Raw genomic sequence first — 20,711 nt, 5'->3', positions numbered from 1 at the left:
GAACCAGAGGGGACAGATTTAAGGTGACTGGCAAAAGAACCAAAGGCGACGTGATAAAAAGCTTTTTTATGCAGCGAGTGGTTATGATCTGGAATGCACTACGTGGAAGAGTGGTGCAGGCAGATTAAATCACGGCTTTCAAAATTGAATCGGATAAGTATCTGAAGGAAAAAAATTTGCAAGGCTACAGAGAAAGGGTGCGGGAGTGGGACTAGCTGAAATGCTCTTGCAGAGAGCCAGCATGGGCTCAACAGTCTAAATGGCCTCCTTCTGTGCTGTAACTATTCTATGATTCTACTACTGCCATTATGTTATCTCTTATTATTACAGCTACCCCACTCGGCCCCTTCTTCCTTCCCTATCCTTTCTGATTAAATATTGCAGGTTATAATATAGTTACCAGTCCTGTTCTTTAAATAGCCATGTTTCAGTTATTCCTACTATATCTAGTGCCTCCAGTTCCCTCCTTATATTTTGGATGCTATGTACAATGTTGCGCAGGCAGTTTAATTCATCTTTAGTTCTTCCTTTTACTTAATTTCCTCCAACTAAATATTTGGAAGTCTTCAGTCCCCACATCCTAGCCATCGATTCGATCCCTCTCCCTGGTAACTGTCTGAGGCTCAAACAGACAGCTCACAACCTTGGTGTCATATTTGACTCCGAGATGAGCTTCCGCCCAGTCATGAAGACCACCTCCTTAACATCGTCCGACTCTGCTCTACCTCAGCTCATCTATTGCTCAAGCTCTCATCGCATTTGCTACCTCTAGATTGACTATTCCAATGCACTCCTATGTTCTACCCACCATAAACTTAAGCTCATCCAAAACTACTGCCCGTGTTCTAACTCGCATCAAGTCCCGCTCACCCATCACACCTGTGCTCGCTGACCTACATCGGCTCCCGGTTAAACAACGCATCAAATTTAAAATTCTCATCCTCGTTTTCAAAATCCTCCATGGCCTCGCCCCTTCCTATTTCTAATCTCCTTTAGCCCTACAACCACCCCATGCCCTCCCCCCTCACCGTTATCTGGGCTCCTCCAATTCCAGCCTCTTGTGCATCCCTACCACTGGCAGCCATGTCTTCAGCTGTCTCAGCCCCAAGCTCTGAAATTCCCTCCCTAAACCTCGCCACCTCTCTTTCCTCCTTTAAGATGCTCCTTAAAACAAGCTTTTGGTCATCTGCCCTAATATCTCATGTGTTGTGTGTCAAATGTTGTTTGATAATCGCTCCTGTGAAGCACCTTGGGATGTTTTACTACGTTAAAGGTACTATATAAATGCAAATTGTTTATTTTTCAACAGTCCTTTGATATTTCTGTTTTATAACGGATATGTTGTCCTTGTTCCTTTACCTTGGTCTGACCTTTAATTACACAGGATTATCGAGGATATACCAAGTTCTATTCTCAGCCCCTCAAAAATCAGCTTTTTCCAATCTATTCCCTGGTTTTCATCATACTTATATCCTTCTCAGTTATCATCTTAAAGCGTGTTGTATTATAGTCACTATTGCCGAGATGTTCCCCTATTTTTACTTCTCTCAGCTGCCTTGGCTCATTCCCCATTCCGAGATCCAATCCTCCATTGTTGGGCTTTTTACATATTGGGTTAGAAAGGAGTCCTGTACACATTGTAAGAACTCCATTCCCTTATCCTCTTTACCTACCTTTTCTGTCCAATTAATATCGGGTTTAGTTGAAATCATCTATGATTATTATTCTATGTTTTTACTCATTTCCCTAATGGGTCTGCATGTTTCTTCCTCCACCTCCCTTCCACTATTAGGTGGTCTGTAGCTGACACCTATTAGTGTGATTGAGTTTTCATTATCTTTTATCTCTATCCATATGGATTCTATTTTTGTCTTGCTGATGGCAGTAGAAAAAAAGTGACGCAGCTATTATGTTATCCACAAGTACAGCTACTCCACCTGCCCTTTTTCCCTCTATCTTTTCTAAATATGTTATACCTTACAATGTTTAATTTCCAGTCCTGATTTTTCTGTAGCCATATCTCAGTAATCCCTACTATGTCTGCTTCCTCACAACGCATGATTGCCTCCAGCTCCCCTGTTTTATTACGGACACTGAGCATTGCTGTACAGACAGTTTAACACATTTTTAATAGGATTTCCTCTCATTTTATGGTTAACCATCTTTTTAGACGAAGCATTTATTCTCTTGCCATCAATGTCCTCCCTTGCTTTATTCTTTCCCAAGTTTTCTTTTCCTGTCTTGTTTATATTTAGGCTGGTTACGTTTCTTGTAGATCCCTCCCCCAACTTACTCAAATTTTTGCCACTTCCCTATTTATCTTTTCCGCAAGGACACTGGTTTAGTTCCTAACTTTTGATTTTCCCTTAGTAGGACCTCCTCCCGTTTAGTCCCTATGTTATAGTCCCAACATGGACCACGGCATCTCTCCTTCACCCACCCCCTCCCACGTGGGGCCTTGGTTTAACATCTCATTCGAAAGATAGCACTTCTAACAATGCAGCACTCCCTCAGCACTGCCATGTCAGCCTAGCTTTTTGTGTTCAAGTCCCTGGAGTGGGACTTGAACCCACAACCTTGTGACTCAGGAGGCGAGAGCCACAGTTGTGTAGGGCCAACTATCCAAAGAACATAATTTTGACAAAAGGACATTAGGCCCAACAATTCACAATTTTGTCCCTCCCCCCACCCCCCCCACTCACCGCCCCGAGATAAACTTTCTCACCTCGCTCAATCCCTTCTCTTTCCACAAATCCATTTAACTGTCAAATCCATTTATAAACTGTACTTTCCCTGAGTAACATATTCCACAACTATGCACGTGAAAGTTCCCCCTGATTACTCGATCGGGGAGTGGGGGGGAAGCGGGGTGAAATTGAGATGGAGAGTCAGGTAGTTGACATCACTCCCAAATATTGTTGTATCTTAGCAGTATTATTTAGGTATAGAGGAGAGCTGATTAACATCCTCCACTAAAGCTGTTCAGTACAATAGTTGTATACAATAAAAACAGAAATTGCTGGAAATCTCAGGTCAGGCAGCATCTGGGGAGAGGAAGCAGAGTTAACGGTTCGGGTCGATGACCTTTCGTCAGAACATTAACTTTGCTTCCTCTTCACAGATGCTGCCCGACTTGGAGATTTCCAGCATTTTCTGTTTTTATTCCAGCCTCTACATCCACAGTATTTTGCAGTTGTTTACAATACCTCATAAATGCCAGGAAGATAATAAGAGCAAGGCTCACAGCCCAGCCAGCTTCAGCAAAGGCTTGTGGCATCGTCAGCGCTCCTGTTCCAACGATCAAGTTAAACATGTACACAAGCCCCACCTGGAAATGAAGAGAAATAGAATCACGTTAGAGACAGCCATTTCACTCCATTGTCACTTAACAAGCTTTCTGGGCAGCTCAATAGCTCATTAGCACAGTATCCCAGACTCACAACCCAAGGTCTTGCATTCCAGAAACTGCGATGACCCGAGGCAGAATTCCATAGTGGAGGATCACCTCATTCGTTCAAAGGCAAACCCCAACCAGCAAGGAGAAAATCCACAGCCTAGTCATGAATGGTCTCTGGACCAAGATGTAGAGGAAGTGTGAAATATTTTGCATTGGCAAAAATAGTAACCATAAGTAATTGAAGGAAAGCTGCACTGTTGAGAAATCTCTTTGGAAGATTAAATGAGAAAGTACAGGGATTAATCATATGATCACAACATTTATGAAAACATATATATCTTCTTCACGGTCTCGAAGGCAAAGCTTACAAAGACTTGCATTTATATAGAGCCTTCCACGACCTCAGGACATCTGAAAGCGCTTTACAGCCAATGAAGTACGTTTAAAGTGTAGTCATTGCTGTAATGTAGGAAATAACGTAAGGTTAATTGACCAGATAATTTGTTGGTTGAGGGATAAATATTGGCCAGGACACCAAGGATAACTCCCCTGCTCTTCTTCGAATAGTGCCATGGGATCTTTTACATCCACCCGAGAGCAGCACGGTGCTCCCTCGGTACTGTCCCTCCAACAGTGCCGAGAGCGCAGGCGGGACCTCGGTTGAACGTCACATCTGAAAGACGGCACCCGACAGTGTAGCACTCGCTCAGCAATGCATTGGCGTGTCAGTCTGGATTTTGTGCTCAAGTCTCGAGTGGGACTTGCACCCACAGTCTTCTGATTCAGAGACAAGGATGCCATAGCTAACACTATGACAGTGTAGAAACTGGTTCTTGTCATTCATACATTTCATAAAGTATGTTGGAGCTGGAGGAGGAGAGAGAAGGAGTAGAAATAAAACATAGGGTGGCACATAGTCACTGCAACAAATCTTGTCATTAAAGAGATCCATGAGAGATGTCAGCACTAGGATAGGGGGGCACTTCATGAGATATCCAATGCCACCAACTACTCCCAAGGTCGGCCAGTAAAAGTAAATTGCAGAGCAAAACTTCATCCTGACATGTTGAACCACAGAGACATATTAAATGTTGTGAAATATCAGGATCAGATTAAATTAAAATTAAAAAAACATTATATTTTCCAACTTTCCATAGAAATGGATTATTCTTTAAAGTTAAATAAATATATGACTCGTGGAAAGTAGTATTCATTTGATTGAAGTGTTAACATTTATAATGCATTGTCTCCTAATTTGCCAGCCTCTTAACTCTATCCAAGTATAATTCTGATAGACCCATATACATTCACCCAACAAACAGCTCAGTTAGCCTCCAAACCTCAAAGCATTGGTTTCCTTCGGACATCCAACAACTCGCTTTGGTTTTGATTTCTTATAAATCGGGTTGAAGTCGAGAACTTTGATTCAACATCATATCATAATAAATTTACTGCAAAAGTCATGTCCTTGGATTCCACTGACCCGAAATCACATCCTATCGGGACCTCAGCATGTCGGACCATGTCCAAATACATAACAGGAAACCTCTGCTTCAGCATAATGTCTATGGCTTGCATTCTGTGACCTGGCTGTATACCCCCGCATTCTGTGACCTGGCTGTATACCCCCGCATTCTGTGACCTGGCTGTATACCCCCGCATTCTGTGACCTGGCTGTATACCCCCGCATTCTGTGACCTGGCTGTATACCCCCGCATTCTGTGACCTGGCTGTATACCCCCGCATTCTGTGACCTGGCACGGGAGGCCCCGGGAGGGCAGCGAGTCGGGAGACCCGAGTGTTTGGAAGGTCAGGAGTCCGAGGAGAAGGCCCGGAGGTCGGCGAGAAGTTCACTTATGGCGAGGAGCTCACAGCCCTCGGCCGGGCAGGTAAGTGATTGGCTATTTGATTGGTAAGTATCTCTCTCTCTCTTTAACCAGATAAGTCTAAATAGAGGGATGGCAGTGCAGCTCAGTCCTGTGGAGTGTACATCCTGCGGCATGTGGGAAGTCCTGGACTCTTCGCGCAGCCTAGACAACCATGTGTGCAAGTGTCTCCAGCTTCAACTACTCGAGCTCCGCGTTTGAGCTTTAGCAGCGGGTGGAGTCAATAAGGTGCATCCGGGAGGCTACGAGCTACGTGGATAGCACGGTAAAGGAGGTGGTCTCCCCGCAGCTTAAAAGTGTGTAGGCAGAGGGGAAGTGGGTGACCACCAGACGGAGGAAGAACGCTAGGCAGGTAGCGCAGCCCCAAGTCCATCTCGCTTGCAAACCGATATTCTCTTCTGAGCACCGGTGAGAGCGATGGTGCCTCTGGGGGGTGCAGCCAGAGCCAAGTCCAAGGCATCACAACTGGCTCAGCTGCACAGCAGGGAAGGACAAAGAATAAGTGATCTAAAGTGGTAGGAGATTCAATAGATAAGAGAAGAGAGGGGCGTTTCTGCAGCCATAGACATGACTCCAGAACAGTACAATACCTCCCTGGTGCCAGGGTCAAGGATGTCACAGAACGGACGCAGGGCATTCTTGGGTGGGGGGGGGGGGGGGTGGCAAAGGGTAAACAGCCAGAGGTCGTGCTCCATATTGGGACCAATGACATAGGTAGAAAGAGGAATGAGGTCCTGCAGACAGAATTTAGGAAGTTAGGAAGAAAATTAAAAGGTAGGATCTCCAATGTAGTAATCTCTAGGTTACTACTGGTGCCACGTGCTAATGAATAGAAGTATAGGATAGAGAGGATGAACGCATGGCTGGAGAGTTGGTGTAGGAGGGAGGGCTTTAAATTCCTGAGACACTGGGACCGCTTCTGGGGGAGATGGGACCTGTGCAAACCGGATGGATTGCACCTCAACAGCGTCGGGACCAATATCCTTGCGGGGAGTTTTGCTAGTGCTGTTGGGGAGAGTTTAAACTAGCTTGGCAGCGGGATGGGAACCTGAGAACAAATTTAATAGGGAAGGAAGTAAAGCAGAAATTGGACAGCAAGAATGTAGAAAGTGAATCTGTAAGACAGAGGAAACAAGGCTAAGTAAGTAGTAATCAAATGGTCTTCCTGTGCTAAATGGTATATCCTTTAATGCAAGGAGTATAGCGAATAAGGCGGATGAGCTAAGAACACAGGAAGATACTTGGGAGTATGACATTATAGTCATTACAGAGACATGGCTGAAAGAGGGGCAGGTTTGGCAGCTAAATATTCCTGGTTACAGGAATTTTAGACAAGATAGAAGGGGGTGGGGGTAAAAAGGGGTGGAGGTTGTAGTATTGATTAAAGCAAGTATTACAGCTGTGAGGAGGGATGATATGTTAGAGGTATCATCAAATGAGGCCATATGGGTCGAACAGAAAAACAAAAACGGGGCGATCACACTGCTGGGCGTACTATAGACCCCCAAACAGAGAGAGGGAGATAGAAGAGCAAATATGTAGGCAAATTTCTGAGAAGTGTTAAAACTATAGGGCAGTAATAGTAGAGCATTGCAACTATCCTAATAATAACCGGGACAAAATTAGTGTGAAGGGTATAGAGGGTGCGGAATTCTTAAAATGCATTCAAGAGAACTTTTTTTAAGTCAGTACGTAACAAGCCCAACACGGGAGGGGGCGGTTCTGGATTTAGTTTTGGGGAATGAAGCTGGGCAGGTGGAAGGGGTATCTGTGGGACAGCATCATCATTATAGGCAGTCCCGCTAACGAGGATGACTTGCTTCCACAAGAGTTCAATAGATATTTCAATGAAGGACCTGATGTTCCAGTCCTGAACTCCAGTTGAAGGGGTGGAAGATGCCTATGAGTGGATTTTTTTTTTTTAAATGTGTGGTGACCATTGCACATCAGCCACCACATGAGCTTGACAGAGCTAGGCCTTTATCCAGTGGCAAGGGTTGAACCAGGATGACTGGAGACCAGCTCTGTTGCACAGACCTAGTGCGCACACATATCGCAGTGTGGGCTGGCCCATGCTGCCCCTGGGCCCCGTACCCTCATTCGCCACACCTCCGCCACGATGTTCCAGGGCCCGGCGCTCCAGCTCTATTTATAGCCCCGACCTGCGGCGGTGAGCACACAGCACTTCAGCTGTGGCCTAACCAGAGTATTATACAGTTTAAGCATAACCTCCCTGCTTTTGTATTCTATGCCTCGACCAATAAAGGCAAGCATTCCATATGCCTTCTTAACCACCTTATCCACCTAGTCTGCTACTTTCAAGGATCTGTGGACAAGCACTCCAAGGTCTCTTTGTTCCTCTACACTATTAAATGGCCTACCACTTAATGTATATTGCCTTTCTTTAAGCCCTCCCCAAGTGCATTACGTCACACTTCTGAATTAAATTCCATTTGCCACTGCTCTGCCCACCTGACCAGTAGATTGATATCCTCCTGCAGTCCATGACTTTCCTCTTCATTATCAACCACACATTCAATTTTAGTGTCATCTGCAAACTTCTTAATCATACTCCCTATATTCAAATCTAAATCATTGATATATACCACAAAAAGCAAGGGATCCAGTACTGAGCCCTGCGGAACCCCACTGGAAACATCCTTCCAGTCACAAAAACAACCACCCACCATTACCCTTTGCTTCCTACCTCCAAGCCAATTTTGAATTCAACTAGCCACTTTGCCCTGGATCCCATGGGCTTTAACCTTCATGACCAGTCTACAATGTGGGACCTTATCAAAAGCTTTGCTCAAGTCCATATACACTACATCGTATGCACTACCCTCATTGAATTTTATGAGGAGGTAACCAAGCGGGTCAATCAGGTTAGTCAAACACGATCTTTCTTTAACAAATCCGTGCTGACTGTCCCCAATTAATCCTTGCCTTTCCAAATGTAGATTTATCCTGTCTTTCAGGATTTTTTTCCAATAATTTTCCCATCACTGAGGTTAGGCTGACAGGCCTGTAATTACTTGGCCTATCCCTTTCTCCCTTCTTAAACAAGGGTACTACATTAGCAGTCCTCCACCACCATGCCCAAATCGAAAGAGGACTGGAAAATGAGAGTCAAGGCCTCTGCTATTTTCTCTTTTACTTTGCTCAACAGCCTGGGATGCATTTCATCCGGGCCTGGGGATTTATCTACTTTCAAAGCTGCTAAACCCCTTAATACCTCCACCATAAATATATTCAAAGACCCAGTCTCCACAGCTGTCTGGGGGAGAGAATTCCAAAGATTCACAATCCTCAGAAGAAATTCCTCCTCATCTCCATTTTAAATGGGTGACCCCTTATTCTGAAATTCTAGATTCCCCCACTAGGGGAAACTTTCTCACTGCATCTACCTTGTCAAGCCCCCTCATAATTTTGTGTTTCAATAAGATAACCTCTCATTCTTCTAAACTCCGATGAGTATAGGGCCAACCTCCTCAACCTTTCTTCATAAGCCTTCATCTTAGGAATCAACCTAGTTAACCTACTCTGAACTGCCTCCAAAGCAAGTACATCTCTCTTTAAATACGGAGACCAAAACTGTACGCAGTACTCCAGGTATAGCAAGACTTGCCTACTTTTATACTCTACCCCCTTTGCAATAAAGGCCAACATTCCATTTGCCTTCCTGATTACTTGCTGTACCTGCATACTAACTTTGTTTTATATGCACAAGGACCCCCAGGTCTCTGTACTGCAGCACTTTGCAATTTTTCTCCAATTAAATTATTTGCTTTTCTATTATTTCTGCCAAAGTGGATAACCTCACACTTTCCCACATTATACCCCATCTGCCAAAGTTTTGCCCACTCACTTAGCCGGTCATTATCCCTCTGCAGATTTTTTGTGTTCTTACAATTTGCTTTCCCACCTATCTTTGTATCAACAACAAACTTGGCTACATTACACTCAGTCCCTTCATCCAAGTCATTAATATAGATTGTAAATAGTTGAGGCCCCAGCACTGATCCCTGTGGCACCTCACTAGTTACAGTTTGCCAACCGGAAAATGACCCATTTATCCCAACTCTCTTTTCTGTTAGCTAGCCAATCCTCTATCCATGCTAATATATTATCCCCAACCCCGTGAGCTCTTATCTTGTGCAGTAACCTTTTATGTAGCAGTGTATCAATTACTTCTGGAAATCCAAATACACAACATCTACTGGTTCCCCAATTAACTAGCCTGCTCGTAACATCCTCAACGAACTCTTAACAAATTTGTCAAACACGATTTCCTTTTCAAAATCCATGCTGACTCTGCTTGATTATACTATGATTTCCTAAATGTCTTGCTACCACTTCCTTAATAATGGATTCCAGCATTTTCCCAACGACAGATGTTAGGCTAACTGGTCTATAGTTTCCTGCTTTGTCTTCTTGAATAGGAGCGTTACATTTGCAGTTTTCCAATCCACTAGGACTTCTCCAAAATCCAGGGAATTTTGGTACATTACAACCAATGCACCCACTATCTCTGCAGCCACTTCTTAGTGGCCTACCACTAATCTTCGCAACATTGTCCTAGTACTTTGTCCTCTAATAGTGATCCCCTCCTCCACTTCTCCTCTCCTTTCCCCCCCAATGAGGGTGTCCTTGTAACGTTTCTGCTGCCCACCTTTGGCTCGTTTGCCGCAAAGGAGCTCTGCATAGAGCACTTGCTTTGGGAGTCTCATGTCTGGCATGTGAACTATGTGGCCTGCCCAAAGGAGTTGATCCAGTGTGGTCAGTGCTTCAATGCTGGGAATGTTAGCCTGGTCGAGGACACTAATGTTGGTGCACCTGTCCTCCCAGGGGATTTGTAGGATTTTGCGGAGACATCGTTGATGATATATCTCTAGTGACTTGGTGTCTACTGTATAGTCCATGCCTCAGCCTTATTGGAGGGCGGGTATTACTACAGCGTTGTAGACCATGAGCTTGGTGGTAGGTTTGAGGGCCGGGTCTTCGAACACACTTCCTCAGGCAGCCGAAGGCTGCAATGGCACACTGGAGGCAGTGTTGAATCTCCTCATCAATGTCTGCTTTTGTTGACAAGAGGCTCCCGAGATATGGGAAATGGTCCACGTTGTTGAAGGCCACGCCGTGGATCTTGATGACGGGGGGGCAGTGCTGTGCGGCGAGGACAGGCTAGTGGAGGACTTTTGTCTTTCAGATGTTTAGCGCAAGACCTATGCTTGCATATGCCTCAATAAATACATCGATTATATCCTGGAGTTCAGCCTCAGAATGTGCGCAGACGCAGACGTCGTCCACGTACTGTAGCTCAACGAGAGGTTGGGGTGGTCTTGAACCTGGCCTGGAGACAGTGAAGGTTAAACAGCTTCCCACTGGTTCTGTAGTTTAGTTCCACTCCAGCGGGGAGCTTGTTGACTGGGAGGTGGAATATGGCAGCGACGAAGATTGAGAAGAGGGTTGGGGCGATGACGCAGCCCTGCTTGACCCCGGTCTGGACGTGGATTGGGTCTGTAATGGATCCATTGGTAAGGATCACGGCCTGCATGTCGTCGTGGAGCAGGCGAAGGATTTTGACAAACTTTTGGGGGCATCCGAAACAGTGTCAAAGGCCTTTGTAAGGTCGAATAAGGGCTGACACTGCTCCCTGCACTTTTCCTGCAGCTGTCGCGCTGCAAAGATCATGTCCGTTGTGCCCCGTAGGGGACGAAATCCGCACTGTGACTCCGGGAGGAGCTCCTCGACCACAGGGAGAAGACAGATGAGGAGGAATCTAGCGACAACTTTCCCAGTGGCTGATAGCAGGGAGATTCCCCTGTAGTTGCCACAGTCGGACTTGTCCCCTTTTTTAAAGATGGTCACGATCACTGCATCTCTGAGATCCCCCAGCATACTCTCCTCCCTCCAGATGAGAGATGAGGTCATGTATCCACGCCAACAGCGTCTCTCCGCCATACTTTAGTGCCTCAGCAGGGATTCCATCCGCTCCCGTAGCCTTGTTGTTCTTGAGCTGTTTTATGGCTTTTCCTACCCCGTGTCGCATTGGGGTTTCACTGAGGTGGCGGCAGGTCGCATGCTGCGGGATGGAATTGAGAACACTCGAGTCAAAGGCAGAGTCTCGATTGAGGAGATCTTCGAAGTGCTCCTTCCAGCGGGCCCAGGCTGCCTCAGTGTCCTTGATGAGTGTTTCCCCATTCTTGGCCAGCAGTGGAGTGGGGCTTTGGGAATTTGGACCATTGGTGGCCTTGAGGGTTTTTATTCCAGCCTCGAAACATCCCTGTCCCGTGTCCCCACGGACAACAAACTGATCCTCCTAGGTGACTTCAATGCCAGGGTCGGCAAAGACACAGCCCTCTGGGGAAGCGTGATTGGCAGAGAGGGGGTAGGGGAAAGCCAACTCCAGCAGTACCCTACACCTGACAAAATGTCTAGAACATGAACTGCTCATCACCAACACCCTGTTCCACCAAAGGGACAAATACAAAGCATCATGGCAACACCCTCGCTCCAAACACTGGCACCTGCTCGACTATGTCATCGTCCGAGCCAAGGATCACAAGGATGTGCACATCACCCGCGCATGACAGGAGCCTGATGGCTGCAGAATGGAACACACCTAATCCGATCCATCATCGACATTAACATAGCCCCAAAGCAGAGGGGACAGCAGAAACAATGCTGCAAAAAAGTCAATGCCGGGGCACTTAAAGACCCAGCTAAAAGAGCCCTATACAGCCAGCGCCTCACAGCTAACCGGGCGTGCCTTGATGACCCTGAGACGCAGAATACCCACCGCACTTGGTCTGCACTCCAGGTCTCCATAATCAGTGCCTGCGAAGAGACACTTGGTCACTCAACCAGAAATCACCAGGACTGGTTTGATAAGAATTATCAGGAGATTCAAGAACTAATAGATCGCAATCGCAGAGCATTTCTGAGCCTCAAGCAACAGCCCAACTCGGGAGCAACAACGCAACATTACAGGCGGCTCAAGGCTGAGGTCCAACAAAAAATCCGGGACCTAAGGAATAGGTGGTGGATGGAGAAAGCATAGGAGATACAACAACTGGCCAACAGCCATGATGTGTGAGGATTCTTCACATTCACGAAGGTTAAAGTCCATGGGATCCAGGGCAAAGTGGCAAGTTGGATCCAAAATTGGCTTAGAGGTAGGAACAAAGGCTAATGGTTGATGGATGTTTGTGACTGGAAGGATGTTTCCAGTGGGGTTCAACAGGGCTCAGTACTGGATCCCTTGCTTTTTGTGGCATACATCAATGATCTAGATTTGAATATAGGGGGTATGATTAAGAAGTTTGCAAATTACACTAAAATTGGCTGTGTGGTTGATAATGAAGAGGAAAGTCATGGACTGCAGGAGGATATTAATCTACTGGTCAGATGGGCAGAACAATGGCAAATGGAACTTAATTCAGAGAAGTGTGAGGTAATGGGGAGGACTAATAAGGAAAGGGTATACACATTAAACAGTAGGCCACTTAATAGTGTAGATGAACAAAGGACCTTGGAGTGCTTGTCCACAGATCCCTGAAAGTAGCAGGCCAGGTGGATAAGATGGTTAAGAAGGCATACGGAATGTTTGCCTTTATTGGCCGAGGCATAGAATACAAGAGCAGGGAGGTTATGTTTAAATTGTATAATACTCTAGTTAGGCCACAGCTGGAGTATTGCGTGCATTTCTGGTCGCCATATGATAGAAAGGACATGATTGCACGAGAGGGTGCAGAGATTTACTAGGATGCTGCCTGAAATGGAGAATTTTAGCTATGAGGGCAGATTGGGTCAGCTGGATTGGTTCTCATTGGAACAGAGGAGGCTGATAGGAGATTTCATTGAGGTGTATAAAATTGAGAGGGGCCTGGATATAGTGGATAGCAAGGGACTATTTCGCTTGGTGGAGGGATCAATTACGAGGGTCATAGGTTTAAGGTGGTTGATGGAATGTTCAGAGGGGATTTGAGGGGAAGCTTCTTCACGAAGAGGGTGGAGGTCTAGAACTCACTGCCTGGAAGAGTCGTGGATGCAGAAACCCTCACCATTTTTAAAAGATGCTTGGATGGGCACTTGAAGTGCTGCAACCCGCAGGGTTACAGACCTAGAGCTGGTAATTGGGAATTAGACTGGATAGCCTCTTGTTCGCTGGCGGAGATATAATGGTAAGTACTGCAGAGAATCGAATATGGCCAGGGTGATCTCCTGGACTAGTTTCGATCGCCTGGATGGGTCAGAGAGGAATTTTCCCAGATTTTTTTCCCCCAATTGGCCTGGGTTTTTTTGCCTCTCCCAGGAGATCACATGGCTCCGGTTGGGGTGGAATGTAGAATGTTTCAGTATTAAGGGGTGCCGTAGTTGTGTGGGGCGGACTGGTTGGGCCAGATGCTCTTTACCTTTCCGCCATTGTTCATAGGTTTATACGTAACCTTCAGGGCTGCTGACCGAGGGCCATGTGGCTCTTTGTTGGCCGGCCCTGACACGAGGGGCCGAAATGGTTTCCTTCTGCGCTGTAGATTTCTATGTTTCTATACCCCCGCATTCTGTGGCCTGGCTTTGGCTTTATACCCCAGCATTGATTCATCTGGCTAAATAATCCAGCATTCTGGTACGGTAGCATAGTGGTCAGCTCAAATCCCACCACGGCAGCTGGGGAATTTAAATGCAGTTAATTGAATAAATCTTGAATACAAGTCCTGACCCACCAGTGGGATAGACCCACCAGAGGTGGTGTCACAGGGGTAAACAGGAGGTAGGGAGTGCCCCTGGGAGTCTTCAACACTGGCTTAGGACCCCATCAAGGCTCACGGCTTCAGGTCCAACATGGGCATGGAAACTTCCTGTTAATTACCACCTACCGCCCTCCCTCAACTGATGAACCAGTGCTCCTTTGTGTTGAACACCACTTGGAAGAAGCACTGAGGGTAGCAAGGGCACAGAATGTACTCTGTGTGGGGGACTTCAATGTCCATCAGCAAGAGTGGCTCGGCACCGCTACCGACCGAGCTGGCTAAGTCCTGAATGACATAGTTGCCAGACTGGGCCTGCAGCAGGTGGTGAGAACCAACACGAGGGGAAAAACCTACTTTACCTCGTCCTCACCAATCTGCCCGTCGCAGATGAATCTGTCCATGACAGTATTGGTAGCAGTGACCACCGCACAGTCATTGTGGAGACGAGGTCCCATCTTCACACTGAGGACACCCTCCATCATGTTGTGTGGCACTACCACTGTGCTAATGGGATAGATTCAGAACAGATCCAGCAGCTCAAATCTGGAGACCCATGAGAGAGACTTGCATTTCTATAGCATCTTTCACGACTGCTGCACGGCTCAAAGCGCTTTACAACCAAGTAAGTACTGAGAGTGTAGTCAATATTGTAATGTAGGAAACGCGTCAGCCAAATTGCACACAGCAAGTTCCCACAAACAGCAATGTGATAATGAACAGATCCTTTGTTTTTCATGTTGATTGAGGGATAAATATTGGCCAGGACTCTGGAGGTATCTCCCCGGCTCTTCTTAAAAATAGTATCCATGGGATCTTTTACGTCCACCTGAGCGAACAGCTGCGGCCTCGGTTTAACATATAGAAATTTACAGTGCAGAAGGAGGCCATTCCGGCCCATCGTGTCCACGCCGGTCGACAAAAAGCTGCACGGCCCTTGGTCAGCAGCCCTAAAGGTTACATATAAACCTATGAACAATGACGGAAAGGCAAAGAGTACCCAGCCCAACCAGTCTGCCTCACACAACTGCGACACCCCTTATACTGAAACATTCTACACTACACCCCAACTGGAGCCATGTGATCTCCTGGGCGAGGCAAAAACCAGATTAAAAACCCAGGCCAATTTAGGGAGAAAAAAATCTGGGAAAATTCCTCTCCGACCCATCCAGGCGATCGAAACTAGTCCAGGATGATCACCCTAGCCGTATTCTATTCGCTGCAGTACTTACCATTATATCTGCGCCGTCCAACAAAAGGTCATCCAGTCTAATCCCAATTTCCAGCTCTAGGTCCATAACCCTGCAGGTTACTGTACTTCAAGTGCCCATCCAACCACCTCTTAAAAGTGGTGAGGGTTTCTGCATCCACCACTCTTCCAGGAGAGTTCCAGATCCCCACAACCGTAAAACCTCTGCGTAAAGGCAGCCCCCTCAAATCCCCTCTAAACCTTCCACCAATCACCTTAAAACTATGCCCCCTCCACCAATGGAAATAGACCCTTACTATCCACTATGTCCAGGCCCCTCAATATTTTGTACACCTCAATGAGGTCTTCTCTCAATCTCTTCTGTTCCAACGAGAACAAACCCAGCCTATCCAATCTATCCTCATCCTCCGACAGTGCAGCACTCCCTCAGCACTGCATGGGAGTGTCGGCCTAGATTTCTGTGCTCAAGTCCCTGGAGTGGCAGTTGAACCCTCAACATTCTGACTCAGAGGAGAGTGTGCTACCCAGAGCCACAGTGGACACTAATGAGGCGCTGTGGGCCATCAGCAGCAGAATTGTATTCCACCAAAATCTGTAAGCACGTGGCCCAGTATATCCCGCACTTTACCATTACCATCAAGCCAGGGAACCAGCCCTGCTTCATTGAGGACAGAAGAACATGCCAGGAGCAGCACCAGGCGTAATTAAGAATGAGCTGCCAACCTGGGGAAGCTGCAACACAGGACTACACGTATGCCAAACAGCGGAAGCAGCATGGTATAGATAGAGCTCAGCGATCCCACAATCAACCGATCAGATCAAAGCACCACATCCAGTCGTGAAAGGCGGTGGACAATTAAACATCTAATGGGAGGAGGAGAATCCATGAATATCCCCATCCTTAATGATGGCGAAGCACAGCATGCGAGTGCAAAAGACAAGACTGAAGCGTTTGCAACCATCTTCAGCCAGAAGTGCAAAGTAGATGATCCGTGTCGTAGGAGGGGGAAGATAGAGTAAGCATGTAGGAAACATAAAAACTGACTGCAAAAGCTTCTATAGATATGTGAAGAGAAAAAGATTAGTGAAGACAAATGAAGATCACTTGCAGTCAGAATCAGTTGAATTTATAATGGGGAACAAAGAAATAGCAGACCAATTGAACAAATACTTTGGTTCTGTCTGCACTAAGGAAGACACAAATAACCTTCCGGAAATACTAGGGGACCGAGGGTGTTATATCTTGAATAAAGAGTCAGACTAGATACTGCAAGCTCAAAGTAAGGTGTGACCGTAGTCCTTTATTACAGATCTCAGAGTGACTCTCCAGCCTGTGAGGCCTCCCTATATACAGGTGCTCCCAAGGGATTGTGGGATCCCTTGGGACTGCAGGGGATGAGCCCTCTGGTGGTTAGACATGGTATTAACAGGTTTACATAGAGAGTTGTTAACCTATGGAATTCCCTGCCGCAGAGAGTTGTTGATGCCAGTTCATTGGATATATTCAAGAGGGAGTTAGATGTGTAATGAGAAGGGACTAATTAGCAATCTTGTTGTGCGAGTCCCCTTGGGGAAGAGTGACCATAATATGGTAGAATTCTTTATTAAGATGGAGAGTGATATAGTTAATTCAGAAACTAGGGTCCTGAACTTAAGGAAAGCTAACTTCGACGGCATGAGGCGTGAATTAGCTAGAATAGACTGGCAAATGATACTTAAAGGGCTGACAGTGGATAGGCAATGGCAAACATTTATAGATCACATGGATGAACTTCAATTGTACATCCCTGTCTGGAGTAAAAATAAAACACGGAAAGTGGCTCAACCATGGCTAACAAGGGAAATTAAGGATAGTGTTAGATCCAAGGAAGAGGCACGTAAATTGACCCAAAAAAAACAGGTAACCTAAGGACTGGGAGAAATTTAGAATTCAGCAGAGAGGACAAAGGGTTTGATTAGGAGGGGGAAAATAAGAGTACGAGAGGAAGCTTGCCGGGAACATAAAAACTGACTGCAAAAGCTTCTATAGATGTGTGAAGAGAAAAAGATTAGTGAAGACAAACATAGGTCCCTTGCAGTCGGACTCAGGTGAATTTATAATGGGGAACAAAGAAATGGTAGACCAATTGAACAAATACTTTGGTTCTGTCTTCATGAAGGAAGACACAAATAACCTTGCGGATGTACTAGGGGACCAAGGGTCTAGAGAGGAGGAGGAACTGAAGGATATCCTTATTAGGCGGGAAATTGTGTTGGGGAAATTGATGGGATTGAAGGCCGATAAATCCCCGGGGCCTGATTGTCTGCATCCCAGAGTACTTAAGGAAATGGCCTGAGAAATAGTGGATGCATTGGTGATCATTTTCCAACAGTCTATCAACTCTGGATCAGTTCCTATGGACTGGAGGGTAGCTAATGTAACACCACTTTTTAAAAAAAGGAAGGAAGAGAGAAAACGGGTAATTATAGACCGGTTAGTCAGAGTAGTGGGGGAAATGTTGGAATCAATTATTAATGATGAAATAGCAGCGCATTTGGAAAGCAATGACAGGATCGGTCCAAGTCAGCATGGATTTATGAAGGGGAAATCATGCTTGACAAATCTTCTGGAATTTTTTTGAGGATGTAACTCGTAGAGTGGACAAGGGAGAACCAGTGGATGTGGTGTATTTGGACTTTCAAAAGGCCTTTGACAAGGTCCTACATAAGAGATTGGTGTGCAAAATCAAAGCACATTGTATTGGGGGCAATGTACTGGCGTGGATAGAGAATTGGTTGCCAGACAAGCAGAGAGTCGGGATAAATGGGTCCTTTTCGGAAAGGGAGTCAGTGACTAGTGGAGTGCCGCAGGGCTCAGTGTTGGGACCCCAGCTCTTTACAATATACATTAAATGATTTGGATGAAGGAATTGAATGTAATATCTCCAAGTTTGTAGATGACACTAAACTGGGTGGCGGTGTGAGCTGTGAGGAGGATGCCAAGAAGCTGCAGGGTGATTTGGACAGGTTAGGTGAGTGGGCAAATGCATGGCAAATGCAGTATAATGTGGATAAATGTGAGGTTATCCACTTTGGAGGCAATAACACGAAGGCAGAATATTATCTGAATGGCGGCAGATTAGGAAAAGGGGAGGTGCAACGAGACCTGGTTCATCAGTCATTGAAAGTTGACATGCAGGTACAGCAGGCGGTGAAGGCAGCAAATGGCATGTTGGCCTTCATAGCTAGGGGATTTGGGTATAGGAGCAGGGAGGTCTTACTGCAATTGTACAGGGCCTTGGTGAGATCTCACCTGGAATATTGTGTTCAGTTTTGGTCTCCTAATGAGGAAGGACGTTCTTGCTATTGAGGGAGTGCAGCGAAGGTTCACCAAACTGATTCCAGGGATGGCTGGACTGACGTATGAGAGACTGGATCAACTGGGCTTGCATGCACTAGAATTTAGAAGAATGAGAGGGGATCTCATAGAAACATAAAATTCTGACAGGATTGGACAGGTTAGATGCAGGAAGAATGTTCCCGATGTTGGGTAAGTCCAGAACTAGGGGTCACACAGCCCAAGGATAAGGAGTAAGCCATTTAGGATTGAGATGAGGAGAAACTTCTTCACTCAGAATTGTTAACCTGTGGAATTCTCTACCACAGAAAGTTGTTGAGGCCAGTTCATTAGATATATTCAAAAGGGAGTTAGATATGGCCCTTACAGCTACAGGGATCAAGCGGTATGGAGAGAAAGCAGGAATGCAGTACTGAAGTTGCAAAAATAATCAGCCATGATCATATTGAATGATAGTGCAGGCTTGAAGGGCCAAATGTCCTACTCCTGCACCTATTTTCTATGTTTCTATGTACTCCTCCTGAGGTCCACACCATCACAGAAGCCAGTCTTCAGCCAATTCAATTAACTCCACGTGTTATTAAGAAACAGCTGAGCGCACAGAGCTAAAACTACGGGCCCTGACAACACCCCAGATGTCCCGGTGAAAAATTGTGCTCTGAACTAGCTGCACATCTTGCCAAGCTGTTCCAGTACAGCCACAACACTGGCATCTATCCAACATTGTGGAAATTACCCAGGTATGCCCCGTCCACAAAAAGCAGGACAAATCCAATCCGGCCAATTACCACCCCATCAGTCTACACTCAATCAGCAGCAGTGATGGAAGGTGTCGTCGACAGTGCTATCAAGAGGCACTTAGTACCAATCACCTGTTCACCGATGCCCAGTTTGGGTTTCGCCAGGATCACTCAGCTCCAGACCTCATTACAGTCTTGATCCCAACATAGACAAAAGAGCTGAATTCCAGAGGTGAGGTGAGAGTGACTGCCTTTGATATCAAGGCAGCATTTAACAGTGTGGCATCAAGGATTCCGAGTAATATTAACGTCAATGGGAACCTGGGGAAAACTCGCCACAGACTGGAGTCATACCTAGCACAAAGCAAGATGGTTGTGGTTGTTGGAGGTCAATCTTCCCAGCCCCAAGGCATCATTGCAGGAGTTCCTCAGGGCAGTGTCCTGGGCCTAACCATCTTCAGCTGCTTCATCAATGACCCTCCCTCCATCATAAGGTCAAAAGTGGAGATTTTCACTGATGATTGCACACTGTTCAGCGCCATTCGCAACTACTCAGGTAATGAGGCAGTCCATAAGAACAGAAGAAAAAGGAGGAGTAGGCCATTTGGCCCCTCGAGCCTGCTCCGCCATTCAATATCATGGCTGATCTGATCATGGACTTCCCTGCCTGCTCCCCATAATCCTTTACTCTCTTATCGCTCAAACATCTGTCTGTTTCTGCCTTAAATTTATTCAATGACCCAGCCTCCACAGCTCTCTGGGGCAGAGAATTCCACAGATTTACAACCCTGAGAGAGAAGAAATTCTTCCTCACCTCAGTTTTAAATGGGCGGCCCCTTATTCTAAGACTGCAGCCCCTAGTTTAAGTTTCTCCTATGAGTGGAAATATCCTCACTGCATCCACTTTGTCGAGCCCTCTCATTATCTTATAAGTTTCAATACAATCACCTCTCACTCTTCTGAACTCCAAAGAGTATAGGCCCAACCTACTCAACCTTTCCTCATCCCCAGAATCAACTAGTGAACCTTCTCTGAACAGCCTCCAATGCAAGTATATCCTTCCTTAAATACAGAGACTAAAACAGCACGCAGTGCTCCAGGTGTGGCCTCACCAATACCCTGTACAGTTGTAGCAGGACTTCTCTGCTTTTATACTCTATCCCCCTTGCAATAAAGGCCAACATTCCATTTGCCTTCCTGATCACTTGCTGTACCTGCATATTAACTTTGTGTTTCATGCACAAGGATCCACAGGTCCCTCTGTACTGCAGCACTTTGCAATTTTTTTCCATTTAAATTATAATTTTCTTTTCTATTATTTCTGCCAAAGTGGATAACCTCACATTTTTCCACATTATATGCCATCTGCCAAATTTTTGCCCACTCACTTA

At 46.0% G+C, this 20,711-nt stretch overlaps 1 protein-coding gene across 1 annotated transcript in view; it reads right to left on the bottom strand.

Moving 5' to 3' along the window:
• Window positions 1-20,711, bottom strand: part of tmem104 (transmembrane protein 104) — a 300,243-nt gene that overhangs the window by 264,575 nt on the left and 14,957 nt on the right. Inside the window, exon 3 of the mRNA XM_070856816.1 lies at window positions 3,207-3,328. Coding sequence (XP_070712917.1) covers window positions 3,207-3,328 — 122 coding nt within the window. The remainder of the gene's footprint in view (window positions 1-3,206; window positions 3,329-20,711) is intronic.

This window comes from Pristiophorus japonicus, chromosome 16, assembly GCF_044704955.1.
Source record: "Pristiophorus japonicus isolate sPriJap1 chromosome 16, sPriJap1.hap1, whole genome shotgun sequence".
NCBI classification, from domain to species: domain Eukaryota; kingdom Metazoa; phylum Chordata; class Chondrichthyes; family Pristiophoridae; genus Pristiophorus; species Pristiophorus japonicus.
Note: the sequence above shows the minus strand (reverse complement) of the source record. Positions and strands in the feature narration are given on the sequence as shown.